The following is a 19,336-nucleotide window of genomic DNA, read 5'->3' as shown; positions in this document are numbered from 1 at the left end:
ATCTCTCTTCTGGAAGGATCTAAAAGAGGATTTGCTAACAGATGTATTTACTTGGGTAATGAGTTTCTTTCTTCATCTGATGAAGAACAGGGAAAAACACAGAGGCTCTGGTGAAAAACAAATCAGGTGACAGACACCAGCTGGATAAGCAGAACAAATGGGATGGAGACCAGGTGGGGATGGGTGACGTGCTGGATACAGGGCTCAGCTCTGCTGCCACACACAGGGGAACAAGCTGAACAATACGAAGGTCAACTGGAGAGAGATGCACCAGTTGAGATGGATTTCAGAGAGGTAAATGCCTATCATAGGGTGTAAAATAATGGCCGGGGAGAGACCTGCAGTAAGCTGCGACGGAAAAAAATCTGAATTCTCTGAATTATTCTATAGAAGCAGGAAGGCAGATGTGGCCAAGAAAGGCAGTTCCTTGCACAGATTAAGCTTAAGACAATGCTCAGATTACACATCTAAGGAAAATAGACTTTTTGTTGTTGTTAACAACCTTCAAGTTGTCCAAGCTTTGATTAAAGCACTCTGCTCCTTCCACATGCTTCCTACCAGACACCAGTCAAGCTGCTTAGCACTCAGTATGTCTGGCAGTTGGTTTTGTTTGGATACCTGAAACGTGGCCTATGAATCTCGTTCGACCTCGCAAGGAAGACTGCAAAAATGCATGTAATAATAAAAGGTGGAGCTGAAGAGCACAGCAACTTGTAGAAAATCCTTCTGCCATTAAAACCCCATTTTTCTTTATCTCATTTACGTGCCTGTCATGGTTCACCTTGCTAGGAATGAGAACACTGCAAGAATGCCCACGTGCAAGGCAGGCATGAAGCAAAACACTCCAATCAGCTGAGAAATCACTGACGGCTCTCCTGCTCATGAGGAGAAGTCTTCTCTTTCCAAAAGGTCCTCTCTGCTGCACGTTGTTTGCTCACTGAAGTGGAACTGGCAGCTCCCTGTTAACAAACACAGGGCTCACGCCACACAGACACATCGAGAGTTCCCTGGAAATCCATTAACTGCTGCTGGTTACCTTAATACACAGGCATGCTCCTGACAAAGACATTCACGGCCATTCTGGGCAATGAATCTCATCCTCTGAACAGAACTGCAGCCTTTCACGTCTGTGCAGCCCTTCCTGAGTTTATCTGCAGCACAAAGCCTCCAAACATTAGCACTAGACCAAATTACGCAGCCATCTCAAACACTGCATTAAAATACCATCCAGCTGCTATAGAAGGAAAAATGAGTGGTTCCAGGAGGCAACTCCACAGCTGACAAGCCAGTGTGGGTCTGAAGATAAGAGGCAGCTGCCAGAGGTAAATATAAGCATTATTTATGGCTGTGGTGTCCTTGTTCATTTGAATTGCAACAGCCATTCAAAACGCAGACCAAGTGTGTACAGACATCTCTCTCCACACAGGGCTCAGCTACACAAGGCGTGCAATTGAGCCTATGATTGCCATCAAAAAAAGAATTGCAACTACAAAGCAGCATCGACTCTTACTTGTAATACCCTGAGGACAGGCACCTTGAGCTGGGAACTCTGATCACAAGTTTGTCTGCTCCCAAGCTGCCATCACACATCTGCTCACCTGCGTGAAGGAAGTAGAATACCTAAATGCAATTCTCTGTGTGTTGGGAAGAACCTGATCAGCTGAAGGTGAAGGCACCAGCAGCTGCTGGGACACAGAAGGCACTGCTTCTGCTGTTAGGTGGAGTCTTAGTTCAACAGCTGTATGTTAATCTGAGACTACCCAAAGCCACCATCGTACTGAAATAGCACAGACCTTGACAAAGCCAGCATTTCTGCCCAACTGGAAAGCGGGATGCAACTCGGCAGCATAAAGCCAACACAAAGTGTTGTAATACAGAAGGACAATGTGAATAAACACAAGCAGTTGCAGCTGTCATCCTCAACACCACAAGCTTCAGGCCGCAGGAATAAGTTGTCATCACTACTACTGCTCAAGGACATTTTGCAATACCTTTCACTCAAGCACCGGGAGACGCCAGAATAAAGCATCTACTACTTAAACTATGGCAGAGATGAAGAAATCTACGAGAAGAGTCCGATATAAATTTAGAACAGTTATGAAGGAGAATGTTTCAAACAAGGAACTGCCAAGTGCTCAAACCACAGTTCCCAAAAAACCCCAAACCACACGACAGTGTTTCTAATCAGTGTACAATAACAGCGCAGCAAACAAACATGCAGATGGAGAGGAATGCAGCATTGCTGCAAATCCAACAGAGGCAGCCTCTTTGCGTGCTCAAGGGGCTACAGCTTGGGAAAACTGAAGACTTTACTTGAAGTCCAATTCAGCTCTGACGTTTCCAAACCTCTAAGGAAAGGAAGGACAGAAATTGCTACGGCATGACCGCAAGGTTACAGACCTTGCAGCAGCCAGGCTGTGATCACACAGCATTTGCTGTTTCACCTGAGCTATTTCCCATGCTGAGTTTCCAACGCTGTCTGGTAGAAGAGCGCAGCAAACATCAGCCTCTGTGCAGAGCTCTAAGAGAAGCAATTCCTGTGTCTAGAGGGGATGCAATTCGGAACGTCATCAAAGCCTAGGAACCATTCAAAACTTAAGATCTCAAGGCCCTTCATGTCTGAAATGTGCTTATTTCAGATCACAGCTCCTACCTGTAACTCCACTCAAGAACCAGAAGCCCATCAAGAACATGAAGTCTCTTGGGTGCCTTATCTGTAGCACAGGATCTCTTGCTCTGCTAAGCAATCTCACCACTGACATCACACAACGCTACCTGCAGATCCCCAAACTTTACTCCCACTCACAGTTTAGACAACATTGTTTTAAGACACATGGCCTGACAGCCCCTGCTTTTAACCATTCCTTTGCTGAGTTTTGCACTAATTTTAGTAACCAGTGCAGTGTCCAGACATCTGCGTGTATGAAAATCTTCAAAGCCTTGCAAGGCACTTGGTAGATGCAAGCTGCTCTTCTTGATGGTGTAAAAGAGCACGCCTACGCCAAATTAACACTTTTACAGTCCTTTTTAAAGAGCCACAGCAGCATGACCTTTTCCAGTCAAATTCCACTCCAACTTTCGGTCTATCAGCAATCTATGAAAAAAGCATCAAGCATTTTAGCATCTGTAAAATCAAGTAGCTGCTGTACACACCATTCCCTTATCGGGAAGGGCAGCTATGAGTTGTGGTGGGGCAGTCACGTCTGCATATCCTTAAAGGGATTTGATTTAGTAGTTGGGTATGGATAGTGATAAGAGGATGGTTGGACTAGATGATCTTGTAGGTCTTTCCCAACCTTATGAACCTATGAAAGCTTTCATTCATGGGAGCCAACTGCAGTGCTCTTTTGTAAAACACCTTCAAATAACCTCACTGGTTCCCTCTGAGGCAAATAAAAGCCAGCAGTCAGGGTGCCAATGCTGTAAGAACAGTGGACAGAAAAAGCACTTTTCTTGACTCAATTCACAGCTTCTGACGAATGATTTGGTCACGAAGATTACATCAGAGTGCATGATCACACAGCGAGCCACTACATTCCGATACTCCTCAGGCTTCCCCCTCACCACAGCCTGATTTTTCATTTGTTTTACCAGACACCGGAGACAAACCTTTACCAGTGAATAAATCTGAGATCTAAGAACAGCAGTACCACCGAGAACACTTTGGAAAGCTCTTCAGTTCACGCTCAGCCATCTTTGGTAGCAACAGGGCATCTGGATGAGGCTGTTTAGACAGCTTAACATATCAGAAGGAACAGTTTAATCCAACCTGCCAAGTTTGGAAGTGAAGTGTTTGAAAGAGCAGTGGTGCACTTTGCTCCATCAGCGCTGCTGTTGGGAAAAAAGCTTTGGCAAAAAGGAGGTAATAGAAATGCTTCAACTACTCTAGCAATTTCCTCAGTCTGTGCACAAAACATCAGAAAAAAGCACAGACATCACAGGCACTATACATTCATCATAAAGATGCCATGGAAGCACGCATGCCCTTTGTTGGGAGAGAGTCAGGTCCTGCTCAAAGGCTTTGAAGATAGAAAAGTATATTTTATTCTGGGAAGAAAATAAAAGAAACAAAAATATCTACAGCCAATGCTAACGACTCTTCGCCTACTTGCAACCCAGCAGACTACTCTGGGGGACACTGCACATTCTCATACAAGCATGCTCTGCGCTCTTAAATGGAGGAATACAACAACAGGAGATAAAGAAACAACCAAAATATGTTTTGCAGCAGAACAGAATTTATGCTTGGGAAAATGAGAGAAGAAAACAGAGGTATTTCTATTTAACAACCACAGAATGCAACTCAAAATTCTTGGAAACCACATGTTCAGGGAAAACACATGTTTGCTGACACCGTAACCTCAGACAGACCATCATAAAGAACTTGCACATTCACACAGTGCCATCCCCAAGGCCAGCAGCAACATGGAAAACACTCAGGACACGCTGAGAGAAGCTGACCGAGCCATGCAGTCTCCAAAGCATCCTGTAAGGGCCCAGAAACCATAACAGGAGTTTTCTACAGAGGATCTTCCAGCTCCTCCCATCCAGGAACCGTGACTCACATGGGCACTTCAGAACCACACCAAAAATTTCCTGGAGGTCTTAGATCACCGCTCTGTTGTGGGATGAATCAGCACCACAGCGTAGGGACGTATGGAGACTACTACTTAACTTGCATCACGTGCATTCAGTGATGCGCAGCTCCGCTCTGTACAACATTTACACAACTGTAAGCCATTAAAACAGCCAAACACTTCACAGAATAACATGCAGACCGATCTGCTTTTTAAGAACAGCAGAAGGTAAAGCCAACTGTTTTCTAATTTCACACACAACAGTTTCTCCTACATTTGTTTAGTTTTACATAAATAAACAAAAGCTAAAAGCAACTCTACCACGGTTAAGCGTGCATTTCAGTCTCACCTCAAAGCACTAAAAACCATGCCAAGAGTTTCTCTTGAAACTATACATTGCATACAGACCTCTGCTAGTTTGTAGGGTAAGATGAGCTTCTCTCCCACTGTCACTGTCTTTCTGGTGACCAAGGCCTCAAACAGCATCTCTTCCTTCACCTTAAAAAAAAAATAAAATAAAATTGATGTTAACAGTTATTCCAAGAGTAAATTTTTGAAAAAGACACTTTGTTTTGCCAGCCCCTACAAAGTTAATGCTCAGTGCACAAGAACATGCTAGGTACTGGGAGAAGGCAACTGAGCCCATACATCCAGCATCAGAAAACAACAGAGCATTCAAAAGAACCTGATTTTCTGCATTCAGCCCTCTCAGTTCCAGCAAGTTCCCATTGCTCTTCTTTGTTCCCATTATAGCTCCTCCCTCTCACATTTTTTTCACCTTTGTTAACAGAAAAAAAACCCAAACTCAACTTTCTGGTGTTATCAAGATGACATCACACAAATTACAAAGAAGCACAGCAGCATCAGCGGCTTAAGAGAGATATCTGGATGGGGTTGGGTTTATTGGCTTTGTGTGTGTGTTTTTGCTTTTTCTTTTCAGATTTGAGAGAAGGGGAGAGCTCAGAAGGAGAATGAAACCTGAACCAAAAAGCACCTGATATTTGCTCTGATATTCACACCTGATACTCAACTCCCCGAAGAAATGAGGGCCCAACCAGGTGACAACCATTTGCTCATCAGCCCTTTGCAGAGCTCAGCTGTTGTATTAACACAGCCACAGATAGGGCAAATAGGTAAACAGTGCCAGTAAATTAGAGTCCCTGCCTCTAACCATCAGAAGAAAACCTCCTGCCCTTTAAGACTCAAGTCCCTGTTATTTTCACCTTCTTTGGGGAAATCCCAAAGCATCTCCTCTCTAACAAAATCAAAGATGTTACGATGGAGTAAGACCTAAATACTAGGAGACATTTACTCCTCCTTGCTAAATTTCAATATCAAACAATGAATGCATGTGTTGGTGAACATCTTGGAGGCAGGATTTAGGCTCTGACCTGCAGGTGCAGCAAGAGGTGCCCACTATAAGCTAATGGCTACGTACAGAACCCATACCTTCACAACATCTTTACTGCAGGCTAGGAGCAGCAAATCCATGTTTCTGAAACCATTCTAGGCCACATTTTACTCTTTTAGTCTCTAGTACATCTATTTATGATTTTAGATGGGATGTTGTTTGACCCAATAATTATTACTAAGTGCAAAGCAAATAATCCAGTTGAGCCGAACCTCAGAAAGCTTTGCAATAACAATACAACTCTGAACAAAATTTTTCATTTCTTTCCACCAGAAGTGCTGCCACGGGAGCTTCCCCAATACACTCCAATGCATTTTTACACATCTGGCTTTTCCTGCAACTCCCAGCAACAAGAGCACTTGGCTATAGCGTGAGCAGCGTGAATGCCATCTCACCTGTATACAGCCCTCACTTACCAACAGCTCCCACATTGTAAGAAAACAATCATCAGTACCTTTGAGATTAACTTCACCTGTCCTCGGCCATACCCCCTGAGCTTCCAGTTTGCCTTTCAAAATAATGTGGGGGAAAAAAATAATCCCTCTTCAGGCTGCCATCTCAGCAAATGCAGTGGGGTCATTTGCTGGCTCAAGCACGCGACCAAAAGCCACTTGTGGACAATTTTTCAGCAGCTCACAACTGCAGGACATCAGCTGACATCCCTCAAATGCAAAGACTGGAACACAAGTGAAGTAGGAGCAAGGCAGGACTGCTGCAAACCTTAAGTCTGCAAGCTGGTGGTTTTTAAACTAAAAAAAGCAGTAGGCAAAAGGGTATCAGATGGTTGCTAATCAAAACAGGCCAATGCAATTTTCTTGGTGCCCAGACTGAACAGCCTAAACACTTCCAAGTCCTGAATTTGTCAGCAAACAATTTGAATTGGTTTGCACAGCTAGCCGTGCCCTTCTCCCTGCCCATCTGTCTGCTGCTGCTCTCCAGGGCTTTCTCCTCCAGTGCTCTCCTGCTGGATGAGACCTGCAGATGTGCTTCCTCCATCCCAAGCCTGCTGTGTGCATACCTGCAGGGATTTCTCCATACAAAAAACACACTAAACGATAGCATTCAGCTCCAGAAAACAATCCTGAAGATCCACCCACAGCTAGTGCCCAGCAGAGCTTAGTTTGCTTGCTGCACCACTGCTGACAGCCAACAAACAATGACAAGCACAGCTGAGCTATCCATATTTTAACTGAAGGTCAAAGGTGTTTGACTCAAGATGTCACTAGATGCTTCTGTGTTTGAGAACAGAACTGTGATGTTTAGAGCTCATTCAAAAGCTGCTTGGTATGGAGTAATTAAATAAAAAGAGAAATTAAATTTAGTCCCTGCCACGATAGGCTTTGTTCTTGAATAAGTGCTGAACTTTTGATTCTGTCTTTCTTTTAAGCCAACTAAGTTACGTGCCCAGAGTCCTGGCTCAGAGCTCCACACCCCAAACTTCAACCTGAGAACAGATGCAGAAGGGAAGGCCTGAGCTCCTCTTCCCCAACTAGTGCTTTCTGAGATGCTCATCACACAAGGAGCATGCTGCCTGTGGGATTTTTCTGGGCCATCAAAGATCATTTTTTATTAGAAAACAAGCTTCAGCAGTTTCCTACAGATGCTGGCTGCAAAAGCCAACATGGTCAACACAGAAGAGACACAGTAAAATTGGTCAGTTCATAACTTTCACTTACCATTATCTGCATTGAGGCTGGTTATCTAAACCTAACAACTGAATGTAAAACTGCAAAGACAAAACTTGCCTTCCATGCTTGATGCTTGCCATTTCCACCGTTAGTAAACACACACAGAAGGGCTCTTGTTCTTCTGATGGAAAAAATAGTCTCCTTTTATGGTGAGCTGGCAGCAGATCACTTCTAGAAGGTCATTTCTGTTAATCACACTTAGGAAGTCACAAATGTCCCACAGCAGTTTAAGAAAAGCACGGGTCCCTGCTGATCTGCACCCAAAGTTTCAGCTCAGCCACAAGTTCTGAACAAACAGCTCCTCGAGCTGAAATACAGCTCAGGGATGAGCTCCACATCCAATCACAAAACCCTGCTGTTGCACATCCGCATGGGGAGGCAAAAGGACATTTCAGTTTGAACTGATGAAAAGACATGGATACCAATAAGCCCACAAAGGAGTGCTTCCAAGCTTCTCCCCAGAAGGGCTTTACACAATCCTTGGTTTCTGAGGAGGATTTCTCCCTCTGCCTGCAGTCATTTCGTTGCCTGCAGAGCTTTCCAGGTCTGCTCAATCCATCAGGCAGCACTGACATCACGCCACAGTGCCATATTTCAGCAAAGTTTAAACAAAGGCCGAGAAAAACCTGCCAAAATCCTCACATAATCCACACGCTACGTCTATTCTGGAGAAAAGGAATCGAGGTCTTACTGTAAATGAAACAATGATCCATAGAGTCTGGCCAAAATCCTACACTGCAGTTTGCTTTTTCAACGAATGCCGGTCTGGATGTTTTAATAAACTAAAAGCGTATTAGAAGAGGTTGTCAGCATTGAAGAAAAATAAAATCCATCTCAGGTCATCATCTCCTCCCCGATTTCTTCAAAACTCTGCACGTCAGCTTCATTTCACAGAGAGAGAAATTTCTCCACGCAAACGATGGATAAGTATCTCAGTAAAATAAAAAACATTACTCAGTGTTCTTGCACTGACTATTGAAATTCCCCCAAATTTGTCCTCAGAGGCTCAAAGGCTCCACTCTTTCCAATGTAAGGGAGCAAGCTCATGATACTCTGGGCCAGAGGTCCCCTTTGGAGGGGGAAAACGCCTAATTCTGCTTTTATTTTTTGCTTCAGCCAGGCTGGCTGTTCCTTTCCCTAGGAAGGCAACCACTCCCTTGGCGTTGTGCATCTGGGTCTCTGGATCCCTTCTTTGCAGCTCTCAGATGCAGCCAATTCAGCCACCCTTCTTCCAAACCCAAGAGGATTTATTCCTTCTCTTTTCCGAGTCAGATCCCTGAATGAACAAATCCAGCAAGGCATCGAAGGAAAAAAAGGAATAAACCACAACACCCCCAGATTTTTTGCCTGTAAGTATCAGAGCACAGGAGGGATAGCTGCATCCATTTCTACACTCCACACTGTCCAACCGAGCAAACAATGGCTGCATGAAAAGAACCTGAACTATCTGTCAGCTAGTACTAGTTTCATTGAAATGATTGTTCAGTCTTGTTAAGTAATGCCAAGATCTAGAGAAGGAATTAGCAACTTCTTAAATCTTCTCAGTATCACTGGCATGAAAAGAATAACTGCATATTTTCAGTGATCACACACACACACAAAGAGTAAAAAATAATAATTACCCAAGTGAGACAAAATGCAATTTTGACAAATTGCCTCAAATGATATTTCTGGTGTCCGGATAACAAGATTCCACTCGGTTTGGAAAGTGTTAAGTAGGCAAGTGCAATGGATTTCCTGGTGTTTCATCTGTCTGAACCCTTTAATTCTCCCTTTGGTCAAAACTGAATAAACACAGCTAAAGATCTGCAGAAGGTGAGCATTTCAGAAACAGAAACCAAGCCTCTCCTGAAAATGTACTGGCTGTATTTCAGCTGACTGGGGAGTGGGTCTATCAGAAAGTTCACACTTGTAGGCAACTTCTGCATTCCCACGGGGAAATAACCAAAGAAATACAATTTGAAGAACAAGCAACACCACTTACCCAAACACAGCAGCACCTCCTACAAATCATACCTGACATCTGCAGTGCGGATGCCTGATGAAAAAGCTTTTGGTGCTGTGTATGAACAGTTAGCTCACAAGAGACTTATCGAGAGCAACAAAGTAGATTGTTTTGCTCGGCTACACCAGCTTCTAGTGTTTTTTCAAGAAGTTAAAATATGTATTCATTTATTCATCCTTTTTCCTCTCTGTTTTGTACATACCTACAAGTGAGCGTGGTACCCATGGCACGCTGCCCTGAAGCACGGCACATGGCCACCACTGGATCCATCTGGCTCGAGTGATGCATGGTTTCACATGTGTGTGTGCAAAGAACATCCCAATACCTTACAGCATACAGATGTTGCAAAAGAATTTGTTTGCAGAAGAAAGATAGGGCACAGACCCAAAGCCTGGAACTTTTTCAGATCTCCAAGTCACTCTCTTATTCAGGGCTTTGTTAAAAAAGTGATTGCTTCTCAAACGACTTGGCATTCCAGCTGTGACTCCATCAAGGCCATTTTTAACAGGGTCAGACCAACAACATTCTATCCAAACTCACATTTTCCTTCTGTCTGTTTCTGTATTCTGCAAGTCCAAGACGCAAAGAGCATCCAGCTGTTTATACCCATATTTTACAGAAGCTTTCCCCTCCCTAAATTCAGAGCATTAATGAAGTGCTACAAAAATCCGTGTGTGCCAGTTCCTGAATTCAAGGAGTAATACAGCGTAACAGCTGTTCGAGGGAAGGAATGAGAGCACCATGTGTACACAGAAAGACAACAAATTATCTCCTGGCACTAACAGAAGAACAGGAGAAGTGAACTTTCCACACCATCCAGCTACTTTTCAGAGGGACACAGGAAATCTAAGGCAGCTGGGCTCACAGAGCATGCTCCTCTGTTTCAGCAAGATGGGATAAGATGGGAATTGGGCAGGTGAGATGTGTCAGCTCACTGACACCTGTCCCAAGCAACACTGGCACAGTGGTCATCTGGAGAGGACAAAGCACTTTCTGTACAGGCTCTTACACAGTAAAACAGCAGATGGCATCAACAGGTTCAAGCCAGAACTACCTAAAAGCAGGTCTGTAAATGAGTACCAAAGGGAGCAGAGTGAAATGCACCCTGCAGCATATCCACCACAACCCTTGTGGATGCTGGTGGAGGGACATCAGACAGCAAAACGCAGCAGGTTCACTCAGACCCCCTACTGCCACTACCTGGAACAGAACAGTGGGCTGGATGGTCTTACCCTGACTAGTTTCTTATGCAACTACTGGAACAGATATCAGGAGCACTGGGGAATTCAGATGAGGGAGCTGATGGCTGGCAATTCAAGAAAATACCACAAGGAATGGCAGGGTTTATTCCCATCTAGAACTGGCTTGCAATCTTTCAAGTTTTAATCACAGAAACACTGTTTTCAGTCAATTAATCAAGTATACTGGAACTAACAATTAGGGAGAAAAAAAAACTTTACATTAAAAGCCTCATAAAAAATTCTTTATAACTTCTTACTGGAAAACAAAAAGAGGCTATATTAACACAAGACAATTTGCCCATCAGTGAAACTAGAAATAAAAATAAAGGTAGCTCATTAGCTGTGACAGAAAGCAAAGGCTTACCTCCAGCAGGTCTGACACAATGGGCAGAATTTCAGGGTTGCAAATATCTATGGAGTCATCTCGGTAGGTCTTCTTTTTGTAACGGATGTTACCCAGATGTAGTATTGCAGACAGGAGAGAGAAAATTCTAAAGAAAATAGACAGATCTCACTTTCACTTTGTTGGCATGTCTTTTTTTCCTTAAACCTAATGAAAAATCAACCATCACACTCAGTGCAAAACCTGGCTGCAAACCTTTGTTGGGTACTGATCAGGATCCCATCACCATGAACACTGAAAAGTGATAGAAACTCATTCAAATACTGCACTCAGTATATGTTTTATGGTACCTCATATCCTGCCATTTCTACACTCCAGACATCCAAGTGCCATCTTCCTATTTGACTTATTCCTCTAATTTTCTATTCTACTCTCTTTTGCCAAGAGTTTCTCAAAAATTAGGCTTACAATAAGCACCCACTTCTTTTTTTTTTTTTTAATTTAGGCAAGTACCAAATTCGCACTGATTCAGCCTCTTTGAAAATAATTCCACACTGCTTTTCTTGGGAAAATAATTCAGGTCACCTGATTCTCTGCCTGAAGTTCAACATAATCAAACCCACAGTTACAAAATGGCACCCCAAATAACAAGAAAAAGAATGAATTCCTGGATAAATCACAGCTGACTTCAGCTATGTACTCTATTTGTCCCTCTGGGGACCTAAAAATCACTGAAATTGAATTTGACTCCTAGCCTGTCTGGACAACACAGCATCACCTCTCCAAGCCTGTCCTTCATTATCTCTAAAATGGGAATACTGATTCCTTATCATTAATTGCCTGACTGCATTTATAAACATTTCTGTCACTGTTTCCACAAAGGTGAAAGCCCATGCTTTGTTTGAAACAATCACTTCAGAAACTGTAAGAGCACTTCAAACTCCCCTCTTTTTTCTTCGCAGTTGGCAGTGGCTCCTTTTTCCTGCTGAAATCACCCAATGCTCACTGTGTCTAGAATTGCTATGTTTTCCAAAGAGAGGCCAGTCCTCTTGTGACAAGGTGCACCAGGAGAAACACAAGAACTTGTCCACCAGTAGAATGTATTACACAGTAAATCAAAAGCCTGAATTTCAATGGGTATCCTACTCTTGTTCAGCCCAGCAGCCCAGACACTCTCCAACTGCTTTCCTCTGACAATTCAATCACCTCACTGTAAGCAATCCTGCACTGCACACAGGCTTCAGAAAACCCCTGCCACTGCAACTTGACTCCTGCAGCATAATGAGTCGCCCAGGGCAGAACACAGGAAGCAATTTAGTTCTGTGCTGCTAGCTCCTCACTGCTGCAGCATCTGTCCCAAGTGGGACACAGTGGCATCAGTTCAGGGAGCAGTAATGCACCACGATACTTTCAGGGGAAGGTCAACGTTCATTTGATGCAAAGCAGATAGATGTGAAAAATAAGGGCATATATACTGATGTATACACCAGAGTCACAGTAAAAGTGTATGCACTTGGGTTTCTCTACGTGTGTGGAAAGCATAGAGAGAAAGCAGCATTCATTTCATTATTTGTTAATGCTTGGGATAAAGTATGAGCTTATGAAGAAGATTCTCAGGTAGGTGAAACAAGCTCTTACTGGAGCTGAAAGAAGGATAATGTTTCACTGTTTAGCATTTCCAACTGCTGGCTCCGAAACTTGTTAAAAAGAAATAAAATCCATGCTTAAAAGAGCAGGAGGTAATGGTAGATGTAGCTTAAATGTCACCTACTCTAGGTGATGAATAGGGTTTTAAGTGCCATTAGCACAAAGCCATAATTCCCTGTTCCTACATAAACCTCCAGGATTTCAGAGAAAGGAACTGGGTTCATTAAATTATTGTTTGAACAATTTGACTCAGAAAAGCACCAGCTTTCTCACTGTGTTCCAGCTACTGATTTGCCTTTCAGCAGTCCTTACGACGTCAAAAACAATTCTCCCTCGAAGATCATTTATTAATACATATTTTTTCTAAGCCTGTTTCTAACCTTAGTAACGTATTTGTCAAGTTCATTCAAACATTCTCAAGACTTTGGACCAATGGAGTCAGTCAACTACTTTGTGGCTGAGTCAAGGGCAAGGCTCACGTGAAGCATGTCATTCCTTGCAATCAGCAGAAGACAATGTCGCAGCCCAACTGAGAAGCACAAGTTTTCAACCAGCATTTGCACTGCATTGGTGAATGAAGGGCTGCTGAAAGCGAGTCTACAGAAGTGGCAATTGCACAGAGAAGGATTACATGTGATGACTGGCTTTCTGATTAAACCAGGATCTGGATTCGTTACATGCAGAGTCAAGTACGACTATTCTGAATAGTTCACATCCAAATGACAACTTCTTGCCCATATCCAATATGCATAGAGGCTTTAATTACATTAATGAAGGGCATATTTTGCTTTAGTCTTGCCATCTTGATTACTCCATTACTGTATGAACTGTCAGTGTGTCACCAACCCTTCTCACCACACTGACAAGTTATTCAGAGGAAAACGGTCATGCTGGCACAAACCATGGGGCATATGTCACTGACTACAGGGATCATTTCTTAGATATTAATATTACATTAATATATAACTTACATGGTGTTAATACAATTCATTAATTTAATACCAAACCATTAACATGGAAAATAAACTCACTGTCTGCGGGTCTTGGGAAGGAAGCCCACCATCTCCATGGCTAGCTGCAGGCGCTCAAAGTCGTGCTTCAAGTCCTCCCCTTCAACAGAAAAGCAGTCCTGCTGGGTTCAAAGGGAAAAATTAAGCCTTGAAACTGAGGCCAGAACAGGTCCAGATGGCCAAGTCAGCACTTCATAAATATCATCCCAGCATTTCCATGCTTTTATCGGCAACTAGAACATTACCAATCTGGCACTGGGAAACAAGATACACAGGAGGCCTCACTAATGTGCATGGAGGATAACGGTGGTTAATTGACCCTGACACCCAGCCCCTTGGATACTGCTCTGAACCCTATTCCAGAGCAAGAGGGAATTCACAGCACTGTAGCAGACAGAGCAAGAAGAGTATACACGATGCAATAAAAATCCAGGATTAGATCCAGTGGCAAGGCAGAATTTATCTTCTTAAGTATTGGAAAGAATGCACAAACTTAAGCTGTCTAGGAAAATCAGCTTTTCAACTGCCTGCCTAAGAGCAAACCAAAGTGAAATTTTCAATATGGTAACTATTTGGCAAGAATTTGGACAACAAGCATGCAGGAAGGCCATGAATTAACAATGATGTGTAGCTCATTACATATTTCCAGGCAGTTTATTCCATGTCAAGTCCTAGCCCATGAGTTCCCTTAAGTAAACAGGAAGAATTCTGCTTTAAAATACTTCAAAATAAAATGTGTGTAATTCTACGTAAACTAATCTGTGAATGAAATGCTGCAAAAGAAAGGGAAAGTTTCATACGTTTTTTTCACTAACTTTATTCAAAATATCAACCTGCTTTTGTAGGGAATTTGAAATCCACTACTTCTATCTCCCAGTGGTTAACGTGTCACAGCTGAATGCTTTAGTTAGCCAGATTCTTCCCAGTACTCAGGGAACAGGGTTACAACTAATCATCCTTAATCAAGTGAATAACCTAGTAGTGCCAAGGACCTCATGCATCCTCTGACTGACGTTGGGTCCCCGATGCATTATTTATTGTTTATAACTTAGATTTTATACTTTTTCCTTAATAGATCCCCAGTCTCCAATTCAAAATTATGTTATTGCCTGTCATACAACATAAATGTTGTCTTAAACCTCAAAATATTTACTGATGCTTAAATGGAGATGAGACAGTCCACTGCACTATTACCTACTATTAAATAGTAGGACAACCCAAATGTGGGCTGACTGGCATCCCTGGCCATTACAAATATGCTGTAGGTAACCTGAGAAGTTTTCACACTCACTAAGGCAGGACCTGTAGTCCTGCAGAACAAAAAAATGCATCTGAAAGTTCTGCAAAAGGTTTTTAAAGAAACTTTTTAAAGGGATGACAAGTATCACTTTTACTGGCCATCCACATTCCAGGAAACAATTTCATTCTGTGGCATTGTTCACCCAAAATAATTCACAAGGCAACAGTGAAATACTACAGCTGACTCACAAGTAGTGTGATCCATGCCAAAGGCATTTAATGAACAATTTCCATAACAATCGCCAAACTCATTAATCTGCATGGAAAAGCTTTTTGCAAATTATCTACTTAAAAGCAGATGTGCTCCACAGTGCCTCAGTTCTGCGCTAGGTATTGTTTCCTAATGGATTTTACACACATACATATACGTGTTTTAAAGAGTGTATGTATATTTTAAAGAGTTTCATTGATACTAGAGCAACTGGTCTCCTGCTCACTATTGGCCAATTGCTGCGATCCACGGATTTCTGGGAAAAGCTCAGAGAAGATATAATGGAGTTTCATTATAAGCTGGCAGTTGGCAGCAGGTAGAACCCGCTGCCTTTGTTATCATCATGGAGGAAAAAGGCCAGAGGATGTTTAGCAGCAAATCATCCCAGAAGCCAGGATGTGATCTACCATGAGCATCATGGAAAACAGACCTGAGCAAACAAAACACCAGACAGACGGCCCAATAGTAAGGCCATTCAGTTTTGCTATCCAAAATAAAGAAACAAACCAGAGTTTGTTTCCTCCAGTTCATCATCCTAACCCACTCCTCAATCAATTCAAGTCTTTGCAACTCATTATGGTATCCTGAGGCACACAGGGAAGCATCCCTATGATCTCGCAGGACATTGTGAGGATGCCAAAACAGTATCTGATGTTTTTAAACTCCAGGACACCAGACTCCCTTCCTCACCTCTTATAACAAGAGTTTGCAGCTGAAACTGTGCTGGTCCTACACCTACATGGCCAATGAGAACACCTCCTTTCCACATCACCTCATCTTCCACATCTCTTAGCTGGGTGCAGCAACCATTACATGCATGGCAGAATTAGCCAGGACAACATGCAGCTGGCTGGAAACATGCTTCGTGGTGCAAGACAGATCAACACAGACCATCACAGGGAACACATGTGCAGGCCACACCAACCCAAAGCACAGTGCTGGCCAAAGCCACTGTCCCTGTCTCGCTTGCAGAGGAGCTGGGGAAGGCGTGAAGCAGCACAGTCTCTTTCTTGGATAGATCCATTTGGAAAGGACAGCAGAATTATTTTCAGAGGAGGGATTGTTTGCATTCTGAGCAATAGGAGGACCTGATTGACTCACAGATGGCTGATGGGGTGGGTTTGGTTTTATCTTCTTTTTCCTGGAAGTTGGACAGCAGATATACTGCTACGACCACAATGAGCTGATGCAAAACAGGCCAGCTTTTAGTGCTTCCAGAGCCTGATTTGCAGTTTTATCAAGCAGCCATTTTGATTTTCACAAAGCCGCTGCCTCACAAATTACTCTGTAGTGCCCAAATTACATAAAACAGTATTATCTATCAAGAAAGAGCTACTATTTGCAATGACTAAATGATCATATCCAAACCAAACTGCTGAAGCTTTCCAGATAGAAATAAGCAAAAAAGGATAACGTAAATGGTATCTGTACTATCACCAGCTAACACATAAGCAACACCACTGCAGGGCAGAGGAAGGGTCGGCAACAGGTTAACATTCATCTCTGCCCATGTCTCAGTGTGCCTTGCCAAAAAGTGAGCAAGAGGAGCAGCCCCACACACAGCCCCGAGGACATGGGTACCCGTACTGACCGGCTCAGAGTCATAGCAATACTCATCCCAGCTCTGTCTGAGGGGTTTCTTTGTCATCTGAAAGCAAGGCAGACCCAGGTAAGTAGCATTCGGACCCAACATGACTCCCACCACCAGCTCTTCAGACAGGGAAGTGGTGTTGACTTCCCATGTAAAATAATTATTATCCTGCACAGTCATTCCTGATCTATTTTATCAGCATAAAGACTCATAACTGTTTCACGTCTATGATACTCTGATTTCTGTGTAGTGTTTTCAAAGTAGTGGGGATTTCCCAAGCTCTAAGCTTAATTAATTGAAGTGAATTGGACTCAGATGATTGGAAAACCCTTTCCTTTACCTACAGCCAAATGGCTATTTATGCAGACTTACAATGATTTCTGTTTCTGCTCTCAACTTTTGCTCCAGACACATATGCATGCTGAAAAACTGTGATTCTTTCACTAAAAAGTACCAGCTTTTCCTCAGTTCCTGTCATTTTCCAATCACTGAGGACTGGAAAGGACTCAGCTCAGGACTCAGTGCTCCTGCAAGGAACACAGACATGACAACAGGGGTCCAGACTGCATTAAAACAAGGATCTGATCCTGCAAGTTACTAATTTCAGTATGGATCAATATGAATGTATAGCACAGAGATCATTCAGAGAGTTGCTGAATGACACCAATCATTGGTAGGAGTGGGATATTTAAAAAAAACTTAGCAGATATTTTAAGAAAAATTGCTTTTAAAAAGAAACTATTTTTTTCAACCTGCTCCCTGCACTACAACCAATAGAGCATTTTGCTGAGGTACCTGAACAGATTGTTCCTCATCTGCAATGCAAAATACACTTTTGTTTTGCATAACAATGTGAGTGAAGGAACCTGAGACCCAGGACCCAGTGGGGTAGCGACCAGGGTCTGGCCCAATACTGTTTAGCTTCTAAATTTCTGTATTGAATTTTAGTTACATACTTTTGTTCACTTCTGGGTTTGTTCTCCTTCTTTTTAAAAAGGCTGGGATTTCTCTAGGACACACTTAAGAAGTTAATGTGAATGCTCAAGGCTCATTTTATTACTTTCCCCTTTTACGTTGGCAGCGTTTCTCTCCCCGTTCTTCCACTACTGCTTTTTCCTTTTTCCTCCTTATTTTCCTTTTTGTTCTTTGCCTACAGGACATGGGAAGGCTGTTACTGCGTTGTTAGGAAGCGAAGCAATCACCTCAAGGAGCCATTATCCCACAGCTGTCAGCACTCACTCATCTAACACAAACTCTAAATGCAGAGAAATGATAATAATCAGAACGCTAAAAATCCTGAATGTCACTGCTTCCCATACTGTGGTCAGGTAAGTTCAAAGTCTGTTTCCATCATGCACTAGATAAACCTCCACATCATCCTGCAGTCTGCTTGCCTACAGCAGCATAATGTCATTATTTAATTCCAATATTAATGACCCTAAGCGCTAAGATGCTATTAAGTAAAAGGAAAGACTAATTAAAGGCAGTGTTTTAAGCTAATATGGAACTATCAGATTGCCCAACAAATCTCACAAAACTTTCCTTCAAATTATCCTGGCACTTCGGAGCTGCAGAACTGCAGCACAGACGGTGGTGGAGAACACACCACGTCCTCCAACCTTTGCACTGCTCACAGATGCAAGAGGCATAAAAAGAGAGCAAAAGCCTAAGCCTCTTCATTTGTGAGAATTTCCCAATCCTGCTACAAGTGGGTGGCAGTCATTAATAGTACAATATATTTTGGCTTTGAAGGCCCACTTTAAACGTATTAAAAAAGCCCATGGAGGTTTACAGAATATTACAGAATTAAATTATATTTCCAGAAAGACCAAAGGCCATTTGTGTTGCACAGTGCATGTGAGTTGCTCTCCAACTTGCAGGTTAAATTTCTCCTTAGTGCTAACCATACTTCAAGACAAGAAAACTGCGATTACAGTTAAAATCAACATAGAACCCAACTACTCCACTGTTCCATGTCATCCTACTCCATTACTTTTATTTTTTGAGCAAAAACCAGTAAATTCTCTGTTTACAAGTATCAACATGCAACTGCGTCTTAAGCATGTATGAATTGAATTGGCACTGATAATGCCTTACACATTCTGAATTACCACATTTTCAGTGGTTTCTAAGTTCTCATTTACATTAAATTTTTTTGTATTGCTAAATTTAAAGGCTCCTTTTGACAGCCAGCATCAGAATTAGGCCTGCATCCTGAATGGCATCACACATTTTTCTTTTTTTCTTCTCCACAGCCACACATTAATGCCTAAACATTCATACAAAGGTAGATTGTCACTGTTTCTCCCTTGA

The 19,336-nt window shown here is 42.6% G+C and overlaps 1 protein-coding gene across 4 annotated transcripts in view; it reads right to left on the bottom strand.

The window, feature by feature from the left end:
* Positions 1–19,336, bottom strand: part of MYO9A (myosin IXA) — a 161,961-nt gene that overhangs the window by 81,096 nt on the left and 61,529 nt on the right. For 2 of the 4 annotated variants that reach the window (XM_065733666.1, XM_065733667.1), the window contains exons 6-9: positions 17,024–17,080; positions 13,944–14,041; positions 11,287–11,413; positions 4,986–5,075 (exon numbers count right to left, since the gene is read on the bottom strand). In XM_065733666.1, coding sequence (XP_065589738.1) covers positions 4,986–5,075; positions 11,287–11,413; positions 13,944–14,041; positions 17,024–17,080 — 372 coding nt within the window. Of the gene's footprint in view, positions 1–4,985; positions 5,076–11,286; positions 11,414–13,943; positions 14,045–17,023; positions 17,081–19,336 lie in introns of all 4 variants that reach the window. The other 2 variants (XM_065733665.1, XM_065733668.1) reach the window with 2 other exon arrangements.

Source organism: Cyrtonyx montezumae, unplaced genomic scaffold (assembly GCF_038088225.1).
Source record: "Cyrtonyx montezumae isolate F1298 unplaced genomic scaffold, pur_monq_1.0 scaffold_17, whole genome shotgun sequence".
NCBI classification, from domain to species: domain Eukaryota; kingdom Metazoa; phylum Chordata; class Aves; order Galliformes; family Odontophoridae; genus Cyrtonyx; species Cyrtonyx montezumae.
This window is presented reverse-complemented; position numbering and strand designations above follow the sequence as displayed.